The 21,494-nt window shown below is 43.0% G+C and overlaps 1 protein-coding gene across 9 annotated transcripts in view; it reads right to left on the minus strand.

The window, feature by feature from the left end:
- Positions 1–21,494, minus strand: part of FUT8 (fucosyltransferase 8) — a 543,593-nt gene that overhangs the window by 8,860 nt on the left and 513,239 nt on the right. For all 9 annotated transcript variants that reach the window (XM_029598885.1, XM_029598887.1, XM_029598881.1 and 6 more), the window contains one exon: positions 8,251–8,401. In XM_029598885.1, the coding sequence (XP_029454745.1) occupies positions 8,251–8,401 (151 nt within the window). The remainder of the gene's footprint in view (positions 1–8,250; positions 8,402–21,494) is intronic.

The raw sequence follows: 21,494 nt of genomic DNA on the forward strand, positions 1-21,494 counted from the left end.
CCACTTCCCCTCTCTTCCTTTCTCTATTTCTGTGGATAATACTGTAATCCTTACAGTCCCCTTAGTCTGTACCTAGGGAGTCATTTTTGACTGTTCTCTCTCCTTCTCTACACTTATCCAAATCTGCCATTTCTTTCTCTATAATACAATGTGGCGGTTAAAATGTGCTGTTTCTTTCACTTTAACTTAACCAAAATCCATCCCCTTACTTTCTGAACACATTACCAGAACCCTTAACTCTCTCATCACTTCCTGCTTAGACTATTGCAACCTGCTCCTCACAGGTCTCCCAGTGAGCCATCTCTTTCTACTACAATCCATCCAAAATTCATCTGCGCAACTTATCTTTTACCAAAGTCTTTACACACATAAAACTCCTCTTTTTAATTCACTACATTGATTCCTTATCCGTTCCAGCATACAGCTCAAGCTCTTACTCACCTTATGACCACTTCCTCATTAACGCCCACCTTACCACTAATACCCCCTTGCCAGATTCACTAATACGTAGTAAGACAATCTCCTTCCGCAAATCTTGTCCTTCAGAGGACCTTGCTCTAGCGTTTAATAAAGTAGCCAAGAACCTTGACCTTACCAATCCAGATGCTGGCCTACACTCATGGAATACTATCACCACCACTATAGCCGATGAAATCTGCCCCATAGTCCATAAAGAAATACCCCTGTCGCGAACAGATAGAAAACCCTGGTACACCAGTGAACTAAAAAAGATAAAACAGGACCTCAGAGCTAAAGAACGCATCTGGCGTAGACAACCCTCCCCCTCACACAAAACAGCTTACAAACATACACTGCACACCTACCATCAAGCCACACGAGATTTCTACTCAGCTAAAATTCATGATTATCAATTCAACTCAAATGCCCTTTCTCATATGTTGCGGATCTCACAAAGACCACCCCCCCCCACGAAAAAAATGCCAAAGATAAACACGAAGTACTAGCTAAGTACTTCCAGAACAAAATCACCAATATTCTCCTTCGCTTCCCCACCAATCCTTCCCCCACCTCTCCGCACCCAAATAACAACGGAGTCAATTTTGGGTCTCTCGACCTTACATCATCCTTGGAGATTGAATCCATCTTGAAAAAGATGAAAACTGCTACAAACATTTCAGACACAATCCCCTCGAAAATCCTCCTCTCTATCCCCACTGCCACTGCAAAACCCTTAGCTGACTTAGTTAATTGCTCCCTTGCTTTTGGTAAAGTCCCAGACTCTCTTAAACTTGCTGTCATCAAGCCCCTCCTCAAAAAACCCTCCCTCGACCCAACTGACCCAGCAAACTACCGGCCTATATCCAACCTGCCTTTCATCTCCAAAATCCTTGAAAAAGTTGTCAACACGCAACTCACTGACTTCCTTGAAGACCACAATATCCTACTCCCATCACAATTTGGTTTCTGCAAAGGTACAATACTGAAAATCTCTTACTAGCAATTACAGACACCATCCACATAGGCATGGACCAAGGCAAATCGTATTTACTTGTCCTCCTAGATATCTCGGCAGTCTTTGATACTGTCAACGACCAAATTCTTATTTCCCGCCTGGCAGAAATAGGCATCGCCGACTCAGCACTATCATGGTTTTCATCCTATCTCTCCCACAGAGAATACTTAGTAAAAATTGATGTCTGAATCATCGCACATTCCACTTACACAAGGTGTTCCCCAAGGTTCCTCACTATCCTCCACCCTATTCAATATTTACCTTTTACCACTCTGCCACTGACTCTCTGACCTAGGCCTGAAGTTTTTCCTGTATGCTGATGATGTGCAAATCCTTATCCCTATTCAAAAAACCCTCATGGAATCCCTGCAATTCTGGGAATCTTGCCTTGTTTCCATCAATTCCCTACTATCTAACCTCTACCTTGCACTAAACGCATCTAAAACAGAAATCCTCATCATCTCTAAACAACCGGAACACACATCTAAATCCACCCTTCATAACTCTACCTCAGTCCTTACCCCACTGCACTCTGTAAGAGACCTAGGTGTCTCACTAGATCAATGCCTAAATTTCAAACCCCACATTAAGGCTCTACTAAAGGGGGGTTTTTTAAGGACTCCACGTCCTTAAAAAACTTAAGCCCCTCCTCCACACTCAGGATTTCCACCTAGTTCTGCAAACGACCATTCTATCTAAACTGGACTACTGCAATTCCCTTCTTTTAGGCCTCCCGTCATCAACTATTAAACCCTTGCAAATACTGCAGAACTCAATGGCGAGAATCATAATCAACACCCGCAAAAGGGACCACATCACCCCCATTCTAAAGGATCTGCACTGGCTTCCCATCCCTTTCCGCGTTCAATACAAAACTCTCACCATCCTACACAACACACTTTACAAAGACAACCCTCCCTGGCTCGAAGAACTGCCATGTTTCCGATCCTCTAACCCCCCCACCAGAACTTCCCTTGCAGGCACCCTTCACACCCCATCCCTCAAAACTGCACAACTTACCCTCACTAGAGAAAGAGCCTTCTCCATTGCTGGCCCCTCCCTCTGGAACTCCCTTCCCACTGATCTCCATCTAGTACCATCCTTACGCAACTTTAAAAAAGGCAACAAGACATGGCTTTTCAAACAGGCCTACCCAGATACTAACCAAACCTAGACAAGGCCCACCATGCCTCGCAGAACTCGCCTTACAATATATTTATCTATATAGCTAGCCCAATTACTTTATGTACTCTCCCAATGATGTAAATATAGTAAGTTTCCATAGCTATTTTGGTTCCTCTCCACTTTCTCCTCTTTACTTCATTTCAGTATTCTACTCTTAGTCCCTCCCATTCCCAGCCCTTTTCTCCCCTTTTCTTGCCTGCTCCCCTTGCCCCACCCCCCGTTAAATGTAATTTTCCTTTCTTTGAGTTAATTGTAAACCGGCATGATGTGTTCTATGAATCTCGGCATATTAAAAGTTCATAAATAAATAAATAAATACAAAAGATTTCACTCTGCAACTCCTCACTACCTCTCCTCTCTTGTCTCTCCTTACACCACTCCTCATGCACTCTGCTCATCAGGCAAGTCATTTCTATCTACACTCTTCTCTTCTGCTGCCAATTCCTGACTCCCTGCTTTCCACCTGGATGCACTATATGCTTGGAATAGTCTTCTTGAGCTGGTGCGTCTTGCCTTATTTAAATCCCATCTATTAAATCTTAACCCCTGAATGTCCCATGTACAGCCCTTTAATTTTTAACCATTTTCTTTAAAAATTACATTCTCAAAGTCTCTTTTGCGCTGTATCAGGCCGATACAGTACAGTGCGCTCCGGCGAAGTGCACTGTTAACCCGCGTTTGGATGCGTGTTTTTGACGCGCTAGCTTTACCCCTTATTCAGTAAGGTTGGACGCGTGTTGAAAACGCACGTCCAACCCCCCCCCCCCCCCCCCCCGAAATTAATAGCGCCCGCAACATACAAATGCATGTTGATGGCCCTATTAGTTATTCCCGCGCGATTCAGTAAGTAAAATGTGCAGCCAAGCCGCACATTTTACTTTCAGGAATTAGCTCCTACCCAAAGGTAGGCATTAATTTCTGCCGGCACCGGGAAAGTGCACAGAAAAGCAGTAAAAACTGCTTTTCTGTACACCCTCCAACTTAATATCAGGTTTCAAAAGTTAAAAATTAATTAAAAATAAAAAAAAAAATTTAAATCGGCTCGCGGGTTGAAAATCGGACACTCAATTTTGTCGGCGTCCAGTTTCCGAACCCGTGGCTGTCAGTGGGTTTGACAACCTGCATCGGCAAAATTGAGCGTCGGCTGTCAAACTCGCTGACAGCCGCGGTTCCTGTCAAAAAAGAGGTGCTAGGGCCGCGCTAGTGTCCCTAGCGCCTCTTTTTCCGCGGGCCCTAATTTGAATAATTTGTTTTAGTGAATCACGCGCACAGGAGAGTGGCCTGACTAGAGTCTCCCTTTTCCTTAAAGAAAAGCATTTCTGCATCCAGGTAAACCCAGGTACCAAATTCAGTATTTGAATTAATCCATGAAAGACAACTATTAGCTGTTAGAGGGAAGGTGTTAGATAAATTGCTAAATCATGGTCAGGATAGTATAAGGTTCTGAATGTGGGCCGTTCAGGGAACATTAAGTTGATGCTTTTAAGATAAATATACTGAGACGGAGCTCTGAAGTCAGATTACCTTAACCAGGTGGCACATCCCTTGATATTACTAGGCTCAGGATAGTCTATCAGTAGATAATAGCCATCGTAAATATAACTTTAAATCTATATCTATGTTATGTTTAAATAAATAAAATCAGGTTAATAAGTGCAAGAAATAACAGTCCACTTGGATTGTGAGCAATGTTGCCATTAACTTATGCACGGAAACTCAGATTCCCTTCTACCATTCCTGATATCACTTCAGCTCACAGTTTGAATTGTGCACATCCAACAGGTTCCATGAGACTACGGCTCCTTACATGGTTTAAATTGCAAGACAAGTGAAGCAGTGACAGGTGGGTAGAAGGGTGTTAGAGATCCCTCACGTAGGTTAGTGGCAGTACTGCTTCTGAGACATCTTGTATTTCCTTAAGCACCTACTCATATTGGAACAAAATTTCCAGGGAGAGTAAAACTTCTACAACAGCATCAGTGGCCCGACAACAGGGGCACTTGTATATGCTTCATATCTCACAACTTGTTCAGAATGAAAGTTATTTTTAGCATATACATACAATATCATAGTTTACTATATACACAGAACACTTCTAGATATTAGATGCTTTCATAATTAATAAGCTCTTTAAAATATTTTAAAGGTGAAATATAGTTTCCTTGAAACCAGCAATCCTAATGCATGTCTCTCCCCCCCCCCCTCACAAACACACACACACCTTTCTCAGGAGACTGACTTCCTGGCTAGATGTTTGTTTAGGGGAAAAATAAAATAAATGTCAAGCTGACACACTATCCATTTTGTGTCTGTGACATCAGCTCAGCCTCAATTCAAGGGTCATTTTTGTTTTAAATGAGTATCCAAATCAGAAGTCTCTCTTACGTGGGGTTTTATTCACTAAGCTGCTATAAGCAAGTATTGTGCGAAAAACTGCATTTATCGCACAAAAATCGTATATCACTGCGATATTGCAGGATATTTAGACCAAAAAACTGTCCCCTATTGAAATTACCTGTTTTATGTGCATTTACAGGCATATCATTTTCAAATGCATGCAAAGCAGCTAATGCATAGGTAATCCTATGTAAATAAAATAACGCGACAGGGTGAAGCTGCACTATTTCTTGGAAAGATAGCTATAATCAGTGGTAGAAGAACTGGGATGTTAGACATCCTGATGCTCCCGGCCTGCTTCTGAAATGGTCATGCAGCCCAGAAAGAGTCCCCCCCCCCCCCCCCGGTCAAAATGCCACCTCCCCCCACCACCAGAGATCTAGGTAGGCCCTGCCGCCTGTCAAGGTGGCTGAAATGAAAAAAAAAAAAAAGTTAAAAAATTGAAAAGGCAACAGCCCATCCTCCTGCACAAACCCTTTCTCTTTTCAGCAAAGTCTACACCCTACTCCAAATACATCCCCCTGGATCCAAACATCCCCTTCCCCCCAATGAATCTATTCCCTGGTAGTCTAGTGGCTGCTGATCCCGCCCTCCCACTTTCTGGACCTTCTGCACACAGCAATAAAAAACCATGGTACACTCTCGAATCAAAGAAACAAAACAATGACCTCAGAAACAAAGAAAGATGAAAACACCCCTCACCAGCTTTACGAGCCTCATATTACACCACTATGCATACCTACAGGAATTCCATCCAAAAAACAAAACGGTATTTCTACGCCCGTAAAATACACAACCTCCAGTATAATGCCAAAGCCCTCTTCTCCATCATCTCTGACCTCACCAAAACCTCATCCCCACACCTACCCGACATAGGCTCCAAAAACAAATGCAATGACCTAGCCCTCTTCTTCCAAAACAAAATCTCCACCCTCACAGCTAATTTTCCTCCAGACAGCCCCAACTCCAACTTCTTCCCTACCAACTCCTTCACATCGCTCGCCTTCTTTGAATCAACCTGTTCTTCTGAAATTGAAACCCTCTTAAAGAAAACTAAACCCTTCTCTCATCCCTCTGAAACCATTCCCACCAAACTACTACTCTCCATTCCCAACATAATTGCTAAACCTATCTCCAAAATAATCAACTGCTCTCTAACACAAGATATCATCCCCACCATTCTAAAACAGGCAGTCTTTAAACAGATTCTCAAAAAACCCAACCTTGACCCCACAGATTTCTCCAACTTTAGACCCATCTCTAATCTACCCTTCTAGCTAAAGTCACTGAAAGAATAGTCAGCACTCATCTAACTGAATACCTCAACCATCACAAGATTCTCTCCACTTACCAATTTGGCTTTCGTAAACACCTCAGTACAGAAATGCTCCTAATATCCTTAACAGATAACGCTCTCAAAGGGATTGATAGCGGCAACTCCTATCTCCTGGCTATGCTCGACATTTCAGCCGTATTCGATATTATCAGCCATAACATTCTCATTAGTCTTCTCACGAATATTGGCATCACGGGAGCAGCACTACTTTGGCTAAAATCCTACCTGAAAAATAGACACTATAAGGTCACCCTAGGCAACCATGAATCTGACCCTATTTACCTTAACTGTGGCATCCCCCAAGGCTCTTCATTATCCTCTACCCTCTTCAATATCTATGTTACCCCTTTCCAAATTCCGCTCAAACATAGGCATCACCCACTACATATATGTGGATGACGTCCAAATTCTCATCCCATTCACGGACTCTTGCATAAAGCCCTCCAGTCGTGGGACAACTGCCTCACCTCCATCAACCAACTTCTCACAAAAATGAACTTAGCCCTTAACCCCCACAAAACTGAATTAATTGTCATCTCCCCCAACCCTCTCTCTTACGCTAACCTCCCCCCGCTTCCCAAACTCATTTCCCTACACGCACGAAACCTAGATATTACGATCGACAGCCAACTATCCTTAAAACCATTCATCAAAGCCACCCTAAAAGACTGCTACTTCAAGCTACTCATTTTAAATAAATTAAGACCCCTCTTACACCTCACCGATTTCTGCACTGTGCTCCAAACCATCATCTTCTCCAAAATCAATTATAACTCTCTCTTCCTAGGCCTCCCTGCCTCCACCATCAAACCCCTACAACTCTTACAGAACGCCACAGCCCGAGTCCTAACCAACACTTACAAGAATGACCACATTACACCTATACTGAAAGATCTTCATTGGCTTCCTATCAACTCGAGATTACAATACAAAACCTTATCCCTCATACATAAGTCCCTAGTGAACGAAAACACGCAATGGCTTCATGAATCTCTCCAACTCCATTCCTCCAACAGATCTACATGTATTGCATACCAAGGAACCCTCCACTTACCTGCCCCTAAGCTCACAAAACTCGCCTCCACAATGAAGAGAGCTTTGTCAATAGCAGGTCCCTCAATTTGGAATGCCATGCCCCCCGATCTCCGCATAGAATCTTGCACAACGAAATAAAAAAAACAAACCAAAAAACATGGCTGTTCCAACAGGCCTTTGCCTAACCCATACACACCCCACAGCCGCAGAAATCATAACTAATCTATACTAAACTCTTGCTGCTCAATTGTACATAGTCTTGTTTTCATCTCCTCTCTTTCCCCTCCCTCCTAACATATTTAATGCCTGACATATTTAATGCCCTTATTACCATGTTACCAGGTTACCTTAGTACCATGTTACCATGCAGTCCATGTAATTTATTATTATGTGATGAAGTTACTTGTTTTCATATGCGTTCCATGTAATGTTTTGCCTTATTTTTAGGCGCTTTGATTCCCTGTTCCCTGTAGACTGATACGACGTGAAAACGGTTATCGGTATATAAAAACAATTAAATAAATAAATAACTGAAGTCTCTCTGGTAGTCCAATAGTGGCCTAGAGCACTCTCTAGGCTCCGAGCCAGTTGACGCCATTTTCCAAAATGGTGCTAGCCGGCCTTTGCTCTATCGGTCTATATAAAGCACACAAAAGAGAGAATATGGAGCAATTCAACTGGTTGACCATTCTCATTCTTTATAACTATCTTACTTTGGCAGAAAAGAAGTGCACGCCATAAGAAAAGGAGACCATGTCAACAAAAAGCAGGATGTGTAAAATGCGCAAAGCATATACTTATAGACAATCTAAAATATTTTTACCTGTGAGGAAAATGTACAGACCAGGAAGTTTGCCTGAGACAGAAAGTGAATATCCAGAATAACACCTCGCAGTGAGTTCTCAGTGTATCGGTTATGAAGCCCTGCTGACCAGGATATGGAATTATCACTAATAAATTCATAATTTGGATATCTAAAAAGAAAAAAGAAGCATGTAAATTACAGTACATTAACTGCCATGCTTTGTCTTCTCTTTTGTATGCCTTTCAGACAGGTTTCAACTGCCTTGCTTTACAACCGAACATTAAAGACCAAAATCATTATGCAGATTTCTGATCTGTGAAATGAATTCAAGAGTACAAGACAGAAAACTCTGCAATGTCCTTGTGTTCACAGAAAATTAAAAGTTAGCAAACTCAGAAACCTTCAGGCTGCCCTCTGAAAAATAAGAATGATTTTAAAACAGCTTAGCAAAATAAATGGCATAGAGATCACATTTTTTTCAGTATTAATAGTGTGCAAAACAGGATAAATATGTTTTAGTATTAGCAAAACTTAGTTACCATAAAAAAGCCTCAGATAGACAGCACTGGAAGTTCATTGCAGAAGTGCTGGTTTAGATTATTCAGCTGGCAATTTAAAAATATTATATCCACTAAGATTTCTTTACGCTATTTAATTCATCAAGAAAATAATTGTTTTTAAAAGTTTCTATTTAACATTTTCTACAGTTATTAATCTATGAATGCAAACAAATATAAATCATATATCAAAACAACCCTCTATAGAAATATCAGAAATGATTTTCAAGACCTTCATAATAGGCACTACCGGCTTATAGAAAAGGCGCCTTCATTGCCTTTTCATTAATCATAGGTCTAATGCATTCATAAGAATATACAGTCTTGCTTTAAATATTTTTAATTATTTTGTATGCAAATAAATTAAGGTACATAGCTTGTGAGTTTTATGTTATCTCAAAAAGCTGTCTATATATTCTTATGATTGCCTTTTCATTAATCATAGGCTTAATGAAATGAAGGCGCCTTTTCTATAAGCCGGTAGTGCCTATTATGAAGGTCTTGAAAGACATTTCTGATATTTCTATAGAGGGTTGTTTTGTTATTTGATTTTTATATTCCCTCTGTTTTTTGTGTGACACGGTTTTGATAGACTGTAAACAAATACAAACATTTCTATACCGATTATTTTTAGAACCCAGAACGCTTAGAGGGAGATTTGAAAAGCATTGCTTGTGTATTTTAAAAAGCCACGAAGTACGTGTGTGTGTGTCAAAAATAAGCAGGTGAAAATGGGGCGGGGCACACCATTTCCATTCCGTTTTACAAGCTTTAATATTAACTGGTTTAGACTACTGCAACTCACTTTATTTAGGTCTTCCTGACAACAGCTTATGTCCCCTCCATGTGGTTCAGAATGCAGCAGCCCACTTACTAACCAACTCAAGTCAAAAAGATCACATTACTCCAGTTTTAGAATACCTCCATTGGCTACCAATACTCCAACGTATTCATTATAAAATTCTATCCACCATTCACATTCTGATTCATAATACAGCAACTGTGTGGTTATGTTCCTCCTTGCATATTTACCAACCTCCATGCCACCTATGCTCTCTTGATAAAAATTATCTTCCGGTATCAAACATCAAAACAGCAAGGCTATATTTAATCCGTAAATGCTCCCTTACTGTGGAACTCATTGCCAAATCCAATTCGACTTCTTACAAATACAAAAGACTTCAAAAAGGCCATAAAAACCTACCTATGCTCACTTGCTTTTGCTCAACCAAAGGCATGATGGCCATTTCTATTCTGTCCTGTTATTTCAATCGATAAGCAGTACAAATGTATGTCTATTTTAATTTATACAGTTTTTATCATTTGTCTTTGTTTGTATTTCTTTTGATTGTCTTTACATGTCTACATTGTTTATGTATGTTAAATTTTGTAAACTGCTTAGACCTGCATACTGTATAGGCGGTATAGAAAAACTTGTAAATAAATAAAATAAATAAATACATTGAATAAATGAACATTCCTGGGCAGGGCCAACAGTTATGTGCTTAACTCCGTACCTTAAAACTGGATACCACAGCACGTGCCAGCTTGTTATCTGCGTAACTTTACTGCTGCTCCAGAAGAAGAGCAAGTCTGTAGATCTCAAATTTTAGAGCTTACAGGACAGGGTGAGGGGTCTGGGTAACTGATAGGACGTGCGGGATGAAGAACCAGAGAGGTCTGAAAGCTCTCAAATTAAATGGGCAAACTGGTGGACTAACTGGAAAAACTGGGTTGTCCTTCGCATGAGCATGTTTTAAAATCCGATTACTCCCTGTGCTTTAGTAACCTCTTAAAAATAGGAGCATACTTACACGTGGTTGGTGTATTTTAAAACATATGGGGTAGATTTTAAAACGTGTGTGCGCGCGTCCATGTGCGCGAACATGGAAACGGGTATTTTATAACATACACACATCGGTGCGCGCATGTTATAAAATACGGTTCCTGTGCACATTTGCGGGCGGACCAGGACACGGGGGTAAATTAAAAAGCTATGCGCAGCGACGCAGGTAGGGTTTCCCCAGTTCCCTCCCAGTCCGCTCCAATTAAGGAGATTAAGGAAATTGAGGTTATAGGAAATTCCCTATAACCCTAACTAACCTTCCTACCCTTTCCCCTCTCCTCTCCTCTCCTCTCCTCCCCGACCCCTAACCCCTTCCAAACTATAATAATTTATTTTATTTACCTTGCTGCTCCTTTGGAGCAGCAGTAGATGCCACACACCGCCTGCCTGCCGGTCCGTGTTTCCCCAGGACAGCAGCTAATGGTGCTGTGCCGGCCCGCCCCTGCCCAGGCCACGCCCTCTGGCTCACTCCTTTCAGACAGGCAGGCACTTCGGCATGCATCAGGGGATACATGCGTGGCCAGGCCCATTATAAAATGCACATGGTGTGTAAGGCCCGGCCATGCGTGTAACCCCCCAAATTTACGCACGAGGCCTTTTTAAAATCGGGGCGTATGTGCACGCACGATTTCAAATTCCAGCGTATCTTTGCTCACACACCAATATGTGTGTGTATGGATGCACATGCGTTCGTATTTAAATTTGTCTGATTTACACATAAGAGTGAATTTTCAAATGCATAAATAAATTTAAAACACCATTTTAAAAAGATATATAGGCCCTTTGAAAATTATCCTGGGGGTTTACCATAGAAGTACACATAGAAGCAATTTCATTCCTGGGGGTGGAGTTAGGGCAGGAAAGCCATTTACGCATATACTTTCTAATATCAAAAGTATGCATATAAACCAACTTGTGAACATTTACACCTGCTCCCATATAGGCGTAAATATGCGCATGTATGCTGCACAAGGGTTTGCGCATACCTGCTAATTTTCAAAGTGGACTTGCGCGTGTAAAGCCGCTTTCAAAATTATGGCTGAACTTTTCATGTATGGCGCTACATATTAAAATTGGGCTCATTAGGCAAAATACACATCATGAACTTTAGAAAGAACCTGAAAGAAAGCTTTTTAAACAGGGATTGTGTCCATAATAAAAAGTAGACAGTTTTCATTGAAAAAGGTACAAATGTAAGAAATACAATTTACGAGAAAATGAATCCTATGATAAGATACAAGGAAAAAGAAACCGATTACTCTGCTACCACCACCATTGATTCATGTAGTACTTGTGTATTTTGCATGGCAACACTAACATACCTATGCAATCAGATAGAAGAGTTGCTTACCTGTAACAGGTGTTCTAGGACAGCAGGATGTTAGTCCTCACACATGGAAGACATCATCAGATGGAGCCCTGCACGGAAAACCTCTGTCAAAGTTTCTAGAATTTGACTGGCACACTCAGCATGTCCAGCGTGCCCTATACCACATGTCCATGAGGGGTCCCTCTTCAGTCTCGTAACATAGAATTATGAAAAAAATAAAATAAACATAGGAGAAACCCAACTTTGCAGGGTGGTGGGCAGGTTTTGTGAGGCGTAACATCCTGCTGTCCTAGGAGAACACCTTTTACAGGTAAGCAATTCTGCTTTCTCCTAGGATAAGCAGGATTGTAGTCCTCATACATGCATGAATCCCTAGCTACAGGCAGTCCCCGAAACAAAAGCCCAACATATACCTAACCACGTGCCAACGGGCACAACAGTTGTGCTGATGGTAACAGACGGGAACAGTCTGAACCTGAAAAAGGGCCGTAGGCGGGAAGAGTTGTGTTTAAAGCTGAAAGAGATTCCTGAGAATAGAGTGGTGGAACTGAGTGTCATGTCGGCCATCCCCGTCAAGACAATAGTGAGAGGTAAACATGTGGAGGGAACTCCACGTCACAGCCTTGCAAATCTCCTCTATAGGGACTGCTCTCAAGTGGGCTACTGAAGTCGCCATGGCTCTGACGGAATGAGCCTTGACATGGCCCCCAAGCTGTAGTCCTGCCTGCATATAGTAGAAGGAGATGCAATCCACTATCCAGTTGGACAGAGATTGCTTCCCAATGGTAACCCCAAATTTATTCTTGTCAAAAATGACAAAAAGTTCCGTGGATTGTCTTTGGCCTTCTGTCCACTCCAGACAGAAGGCTAAAGTCCTCTTACAATCCAGACTGTACAAGGCCCTCCTGCTTTTGTGAGAGTGAGGCTTGGGAAAGAAGGTAGGCAGGACAATAGACTGGTTAAGATGGAATTCCGTCACCACCTTGGGCAGAAACTTAGGATGTGTCCAGAGAACCACCCGGTCATGAAAGAACTTCGTGAATGGAGGGTAGGTTACCAATGCCTGAAGCTCAATGACTCTGCGCACTGAAGTGATCTTCCAGGTCAGCAACCTCAGGTCACAGGAGCTCAGCTGCTCGAAGGGAGGCTTCATCAGCCGAGTCAACACCATGCTGAGGTCCCATGACGCTGCAGGAGACTTCAGGGGAGGTTTCAACTGAAGCAGACTTCGCCTGAAGCGCCCCACCAAAGGATGTACTGAGATGGACGAACCATCCACCCCCTGGTGGTAAGCCCAATCTTGCTCAAATGCACCTGGACAGAGTTTGGTTTCAAATAAGCTTCTGAGAGGTAGAAGAGGTAATCGAGCAGTTTGTGAGTGGAGCAGGAAAAAGGATATAAGCTACGCTACTCACACCAAACCAAAAACCTCTTCCATTTCAGATCATAAGACTTCCTAGTGGATGGCTTTCTTGAAGCCACCAGAACCCAAGACACATCATCTGAGAGGTCAAGGGGCCGCAGAATCAACCTCTCAACATCCAGGCCTTGAGGGACAGGGCCTGGAGATTGGGATCAGGGCACCCTGCCCTGATCCTGAGTGATGAGATCCGGGGAGGCCCTGATCCTGAGTGATGAGATCCGGGGAGGTCCCCAGGCAGTTCGGTTCTCTGATGGAGAAATCCCGCAGGAGCGGAAACCAGATCTGCCTGGGCCAATGTGGGGCCACCAGGATCATAGCTCCCCAGTCCTGGCGAAGCTTCAAGAGAGTCCTCATCACTAGAGGGATTGGAGGATACACATTCAGAAGACCCTGGCCCCAGTTGTGGCCGAAGGTGTCCAAGGCTGGGGCTCCATCCGCTTTATATAGGGAGCAGAAGAGCGTCACCTTGCTGTTGCAGGGGGATGTGAACAGATCCACGTCCTGAATTCTCCAGAGATGAAAGATCTGATCTGCCATTGCCTGATTCAGGGACCACTCATGGGGCTGGAATGCTTGACTCAACTGGTCCGCTAGGATGATGTTGATTCCAGCTAGGTACATGGCTTAAAGCACCATTCCCCGGGTCAGGGCCCAGGACCAGATCTGAAATGCTTCCTGACACCAGAGGAACGATCTCATGCCCCCCTGCTTGTTGATGTACCATATCATGACGTGTTTGTCGATCCGAATCAGGACCACCTTGCCAGCCAGTTGATCCTTGAATGCTCAGAGATTGTACCTGATTGCCTGGAGCTCCAGGAAGTTGATCTGGAATTGTGCTTCCTGGGCGGACCACAGGCCTTGGCTGTGGAGCCTGTCAATATAGGACCCCCATCCCCACCCCAGATTTGAAGTATCCATGGTGAGTACAACCTGAACCTGGGGGGATTGAAAAGACACCCCCCTGCTTCAGTTCAGAGATGATCTTCCACCAGGACAAGGAGTCCAGAAGAGACGGCACAACCTAGATGAGAGACTGGAGGCTCTCAGTGGCCTGACGCCACTGAGATCGAGACCTGCACATATGCAAACAGAAGAAGGGAGTAGCATGCATGGTAGCGGCCATGTGCCCCAACAGACTCATTTGCCTTGTGAAGACCCGCTGGTACTGCCCCTGCAAGGACTGCCATGATTAATGCCCTGCTTTGGGGTAGAAAGGCCTTCGCCTGTGTTGTACCCAGCAGGGCTCCGATGAAGTCCAGTTGGGTCGACAGGTGCAGATGAGACTTTGGGTACTTGATGACAAACCCTAAGGACTCCAGCACATGGACTGTTAAGAGCAGGGAACGCATTGCCCTCGACTGGGTGGTGCTTTTTACCAGCTATTCGTGGAGGTAGGGGAAAACTTGCACTCCTAACTTGCATAGGTGCGCCCCCTCCACTGCCAGGCACTTGGTAAAGACTTGTGGTGCGGAGGCCAGACCGAAGGGCAACACCCGGAACTGGAAGTGGTGTCTGCCCACAACAAAGCAGAGATACTTTGTGACTCCAAAAGATCTCGATGTGGGTATGGGCGTCTTTCAAATCGAGGGAGCAGAGACAGTCCCCTGTTTGTAAGAGGGGAATCAGGGTGCCCAGTGAGACCATCTTGGATGTTTCTTTCTTTAGAAACCTGTTCAAGGTCCTTAGATCCAGTATGGGGTGGAGATCCCCAGTTTTCTTTTGAATCAGAAAATATCGGGAGTAGAAACCCCGTCCCCATCGCCCTGGTGGGACAGGTTCAGCCACTCTGGCCATTACTAGGACGGAGAGCTCAGTCAAGAGGATCTCCTGGTAAATGGCCCCAAAAGGGATTTAGAGGAGAATCTGGTAGAAAACCCAACAGATTCAACCTGTATTCCAGCCATAGGATGGACAGAACCCATTGATCTGAGGTGATTACTGGCCAATGACCCACAAAGAATCGAAGCTGACCTCCGACAAGGGGGTGGGGATCCCCCTGCAAGGGGAAGGGTGGGTGGCTCTTGCGCCCCCCTTTCCAGTCAAAACCCTTAGTGGGCTTGCCTGGGGTGCTGGGGACTTGCTGTTGCCTGAAATGGCCCCGAGAGTTCACCCTCTGCTGACGGGAACGAGATGCCAGCAGGTAATACTTCTGCTAACGATAGAAGGAATGGCACGGCCCTTGCCGCATTGACTTCCAGGTTGAAAATGGTGGATCAGAGGTACAGGCGGACTGATGCTGGAGGGTCTCAAGGTGCTCATGCAACTGAGCCACTGCATCCCTCACCTTATCGCCAAAAAGATTATCGCCCCTACCTTTCAAGTTAGGGAGCCTCTCTTGCACCTCAGGCTGGAGTTCCAAGGCCCGGAGCCAAGCCATGCAGCAGGAGCCAATCCCGGCTGCACAACTCTAGTCGCCATCTCGAACACATCATAGGTGGAATGCTTCTCATTCTTCCTGCACGCAAGACCCTGATGCACGACTGCCAGTAACGCCTCCTGCTTTTGCTGGGGCAGATGGTCAGACACCTCTTGAACCTGCTTTCGGAGGTTACGGGACTACTGGATCATGTAAAGCTGGTAGAGACGATCCGGGTGATTAGCATGGTGCCATGAAAAACCTTCCTATCTAGTGCATCCATTGCCCTGTGGTTTCCCCCAGGGGGAATTTAAAATCTGTATTTACGTGCGTAAATGATGGCCACTACCCTGGAGCATACCTGACATGCCCTACCCTCTGCCTCTTTTTTCCATGTATTAGATTGCTCGCGCATATACACACATAACTGGGCCATTTTAAAATACGAGTTACTCGTGCTCAGCCCAGATAATTGTGAATATGGGCCTTTTAATGTGCGCACCTCTTTTCAGCCCTAAGGATATACCTAAGGTAATGGAAGATGAAGTGACATGCCCAAAGTAACAAAGAATATCAGCGGATAAATAAATCAGACAAACAGCTAGCCATTAATTGGACAGATGGGCTGCTGTAAACAGTTTAGGTTTGTTTCATATAAACAGAAAACAGAGAAAAGATTTGTAAATGTAATACTAAAGGTTTGTAATACTATTTTAACATGTGTTAAATGCCAAATTCAGCATTTAATGCACATTGCTGGATTATCATAGCTCAATAAATAGGGCCTTTGGACAGATACAAGTGTAGTGTAAGCTTTCCTGCTAATATTTTTCTACAATGATCTGGTGGGAAGGCTGCATTTCCATAAGAATTCAATATCAGGCCTCTCTACTGAGACTTGACAGTTAAATAGAATTAATTATAATAGTGCTTTAATGAGGTAGAAACATCACAAAATTATACTACTGACTCATTTTGTGCCGACTATGGAATGTTTAAAGGTAATGACTACGATCCAAAGTAGCATTTAAAAATTCCATATTTTCTTTTTAATATTTTTTAACATCAAGTTTCTCACTTTGTAAAACAATCACAAATTAAGGAGAGAATGAAAAAGGGAGTAGCAATGGATATGCCCACGCAGCTGCCTCCTAAAGTCAGTCTCTAGAAAATGTCATTCTTGATATAAACACAATTGCAATAATAAGCACTATGAAAGATTACCAAGACCTTCTGCTTTGACATGCATCTTTCTGTTTCAGGAGTCATGTTACCATACATATTTACATGTTTCCAATTAATGCTATTAAGAAATGTACCATTTTCATTTTTTTGCTTCTGATAAGCTGTTGACAATGGAACTCAGTTATACAGAACTTTACTAATATTTCTACCACCTTTTAAGAGGCTTGCAATGGAAGGCTGGTACTGAATAATGTAATTGCAAGCAGAATTACATTCGGTAATAAAAGTCACTATAGAATACAAAGCTTAGGAAGATTAATTCCCAAAGTATTAGCAACATACAATTAGAAGTGAATTTTCAAAGCACTTATGCACATAAAAGTAACATATATTGGAGCAATTTTCAAAAGCCAGGATCTTCCCCTGGATTCACCAGGGGAAGATCCTGTCAGACAAATCTGATTGACTTTTTTGACTAGGTAACCAAGGAATTGGATCGAGGAAGAGCGCTCGATATCATATACTTGGATTTCAGCAAAGCTTTTGACACGGTTCCGCACAGGAGACTGGTGAATAAAATGAGAAGCTTAGGAGTGAGTGCCGAGGTGGTGACCTGGATTGCGAATTGGTTTATGGACAGAAGACAATGAGTGATGGTAAATGGAACCTTCTCTGAAGAGAGAGCGGTTTTAAGTGGTGTACCGCAAGGATCGGTGTTGGGACCGGTCCTGTTCAATATCTTTGTGAGCGACATTGCGGACGGGATAGAAGGCAAGGTTTGTCTTTTCACGGATGACACTAAGATCTGCAACAGAGTGGACACGCCGGAAGGAGTGGAGAGAATGAGACGGGATCTAAGGAAACTGGAAGAGTGGTCGAAGATATGGCAGCTGAGATTCAATGCCAAGAAGTGCAAAGTCATGCATATGGGGAGTGGAAATCCGAATGAACTGTATTCGATGGGGGGGGGAAAGGCTGATGTGCACGGAGCAGGAGAGGGACCTTGGGGTGATAGTGTCTAATGATATGAAGTCTGCGAAACAATGCGACAAGGCGATAGCAAAAGCCAGAAGAATGCTGGGCTGCATAGAGAGAGGAATATCGAGTAAGAAAAGGGAAGTGTTTATTCCCTTGTACAGGTCCTTGGTGAGGCCTCACCTGGAGTACTGTGTTCAGTTCTGGAGACCGTATCTACAAAAAGACAAAGACAAGATGGAAGCGGTACAGAGAAGGGCGACCAGGAAGGTGGAGGATCTTCATTGGATGACGTACGAGGAGAGATTGAAGAATCTAAATATGTACACCCTGGAGGAAAGGAGGAGCAGAGGCGATATGATACAGACTTTCAGATACTTGAAAGGTTTTAATGATCCAAAGACAACGACAAACCTTTTCCGTAGGAAAAAAATCAGCAGAACCAGGGGTCACGATTTGAAGCTCCAGGGAGGAAGATTCAGAACCAATGTCAGGAAGTATTTCTTCACGGAGAGGGTGGTGGATGCCTGGAATGCCCTTCCGGAGGATGTGGTGAAGACCAGAACTGTGAAAGACTTCAAAGGGGCGTGGGATAAACACTGTGGATCCATAAAGTCAAGAGGCCGCCAATGAAGAGTGGGTGACTCGCCAGAATGATGGCTACTGCCTGGAGACAATACCCTTATTCAATAAACGTACACATGCTTACTGTGACTCCAACATCGTTCTAGCTTCAACAGCAAGAGGAAATGTGGAATAAAGGATTTGCACTCACAAAGAGGGGAGTAGCTGGCTCGTTACGGCGGTTACTACCCCAAACCAAAATAGCCTGATACTTCAATTTCTATGCATATACAGCATAGTTCTCTGCTTCAACGGCAGGGGAGAAGAAAAACTGATACTACACACATCCAGCAGAACTCTCTGCTTCAACGGCAGGGGAGAAGAAAAAAGGGTTCACACTCACAAAGCGGGGAGTAGCTGGCTTGTTACGGCGGTTACTACCCCAAACCAAATGTGCCTGATACTTCACTTTCGATGCATATCCAGCATGGCTCTCTGCTTCAACAGCATGGGAGAAGAATAAACTGATACTTCAAGCATATCCAGCATAGCTCCCTGCTTCAACGGCAGGGGAGAAGAAAAACAACCAATAAGGGCTGTATAACATAGTCTGGGTAAAACAAATAAGCATGGGTATAGCTTGCTTATTGCGGCGGTTACTACCCCTACTACCCCTAACTAATCAAGCTAGATATTTCACTTGGATGCAGCTCCATCACTGCTTTCTACATTAATGGTGGGGGTGGAAGGGAAATAGAACCAAGAGCTAAGAGAAACAGATAAGTATGAGAGAAAAAAATGTGTGAAGCTTGCTGGGCAGACTGGATGGGCCGTTTGGTCTTCTTCTGCCGTCATTTCTATGTTTCTATGTAGATGCATTAAATCCATTTATGTGTATAAAACCTTTTGAAAATTCAGTTTCATGGAGTGAATTTTCAAAAGTATTTATGCTCATAAAACCCAGTTTCACGCACATAAATCTTTTTGAAAATTACCTTCAAATGGCTAATAATGTCGGCTCTTGAAAAAAAGGATTATTTACCAATACGTTTTATTGTGCGGTAATGGAATACTTTTTTTTAAATGTGATTTTTAAGCTAAAAACTATGCAAATGTCCCAGAAATCATAAGAGTTATACACAGGCAAAGCAAAATTCCTATGATCTCCTGAGAGCCTCTATGTTTTAACAAGGTGCTAGAACATAGATACGGCCACTGACAATGACACAGAAAAATTAAATACCAGATTTCCTATTGCACAGCTGGGTCTCTATCTACTGTGCTAGAATATAGGAGAGCTCCAAAGCCTCTGTGTGTTCTTAAGCTCTTCCTGAGTGTTTTTTAAATATTTGCTCAATTTAATTGCCTTACATTTATTGCAGGAATATTTTTATGGGTGGGACTGAAACTTAAATGTGTTGCAAGGAGAAGGATAAGTAGGAAGATATATGACTTCATCTTAGAAGTGACACATTTCAACCTACTATAGGACAAACATTTTATTTTCATTTTCCATCAGTGCTTTTTATCAAGACTTTGAAATGCTAGCTCACAAACCAATATATAACCGAGTATGCCTGTTCAGCAAAAGATCAGAAAGGGGTTCTGATTTTGCCAAAAGATCTAAATGCAGATCTGTAGAATTTATGAAACAATTTTCTTCTAGACAGGATGAAAAAGAGCTCTGCAATTTTATTATATTAAATATATACATGCAGTTAATTCTCATGGAAAGAATGAATATTAATTTTGGTGCCCATTCTATATGGAAACTTCCAAAAAGGAAGAGGAAGAAGAAATACAGTTATTATTCAATTATAGTTGAAAATAGAGAAATTACTTATCTGTTAGATTTGTCTTTGGATGAACAGCATGTCAATATGGTCACAAGCAAAAATCAGGTGTTTTGTCTCATGTGCTTTTTACAAATCATGTGATCAATTTATGGTGATCCATCAAGGACCCTCAGATGTATTGAAGTATGGGTAGTGTGTATGTGTGTGTGTGTGTGTGGGGGGGGGGGGGGGGGTTACTTAGGGCTTACTGTGCCTTTATAATGCGTGGCAGGGGAGAGGGATCCTGAGAGCATCAGTAGTCACATTAGCTTGCTGATGCTGATATTCTTGGTGTGTGTGGGGGGGGGGGGGGGGGAGATAACTACACTTCCTGAGGTATAATTAACTTTTCACAGATTATCGTGATCCATTTTACTCTATTTTTAGCCTCAGCTGAATAGAACTGAGAAGTTTATGAAATCATACTGTGTTGGTGTGTGTTGCGGTGAGTGTGTATATGGTCTACCATGTATAACTCTGGATTGGGCAGATTTAGCTGCACCAAATTTGATGTGGCATTCAGGTTCGCTGGGGCATTAGACTTTAAGCTTTTTGAAAATTGGCAAATGCTTTGCAGGTGCAGAGATTTGGCATGTTTGCTATAGGAAATGCATGAGGGTTTAACAGAGGCTATCTAAAAGGTCAGACTTTCAATTGATAATACTGAGTTACTTTATATGCATTTGCATGTGACAAAGCTCATTAATATTTTCCTCGAGGTGAGCCTTCTCTTTTATGAAATATCAATCATGCTTATGCAAGCATTGCTGATATCATGCCATTAATGTGTTTAATACTGGCAGGGTGCAGTGAGTAATCTTATTTGAAAGATTTCACTATTCTGCACTGAAACAAAAGGAATAGGCAATAGATTTAGAACAGGACGGCTTTAATAAACTGCTGGTCCATAATCAACATATCAGACAAGAATCACAGAGGCTACAGTAAGAAGAGAAAAGCTGGAAAAAATAGTAAACCTATTCACAAAGGTATAAAGCATAAAAACACGCCCTACAGGCACCGAGTCTATTTTGCATAGGCCCGGCAACGCGCGCAAGCCCCGGGGCTTGAAAAAAGGGGCAGGGCGTGGGCGGTCCAGGGCAGGGACGTAGCCAGAGGCCTCGGTAGGGCCTCTAGGCCGGGGGATCGCATGCCCAGAGGCAGGCGCAACTTGCATAACAAAGGTAT

This window comes from Rhinatrema bivittatum, chromosome 4 (genome assembly GCF_901001135.1).
Source record: "Rhinatrema bivittatum chromosome 4, aRhiBiv1.1, whole genome shotgun sequence".
Taxonomy (NCBI): domain Eukaryota; kingdom Metazoa; phylum Chordata; class Amphibia; order Gymnophiona; family Rhinatrematidae; genus Rhinatrema; species Rhinatrema bivittatum.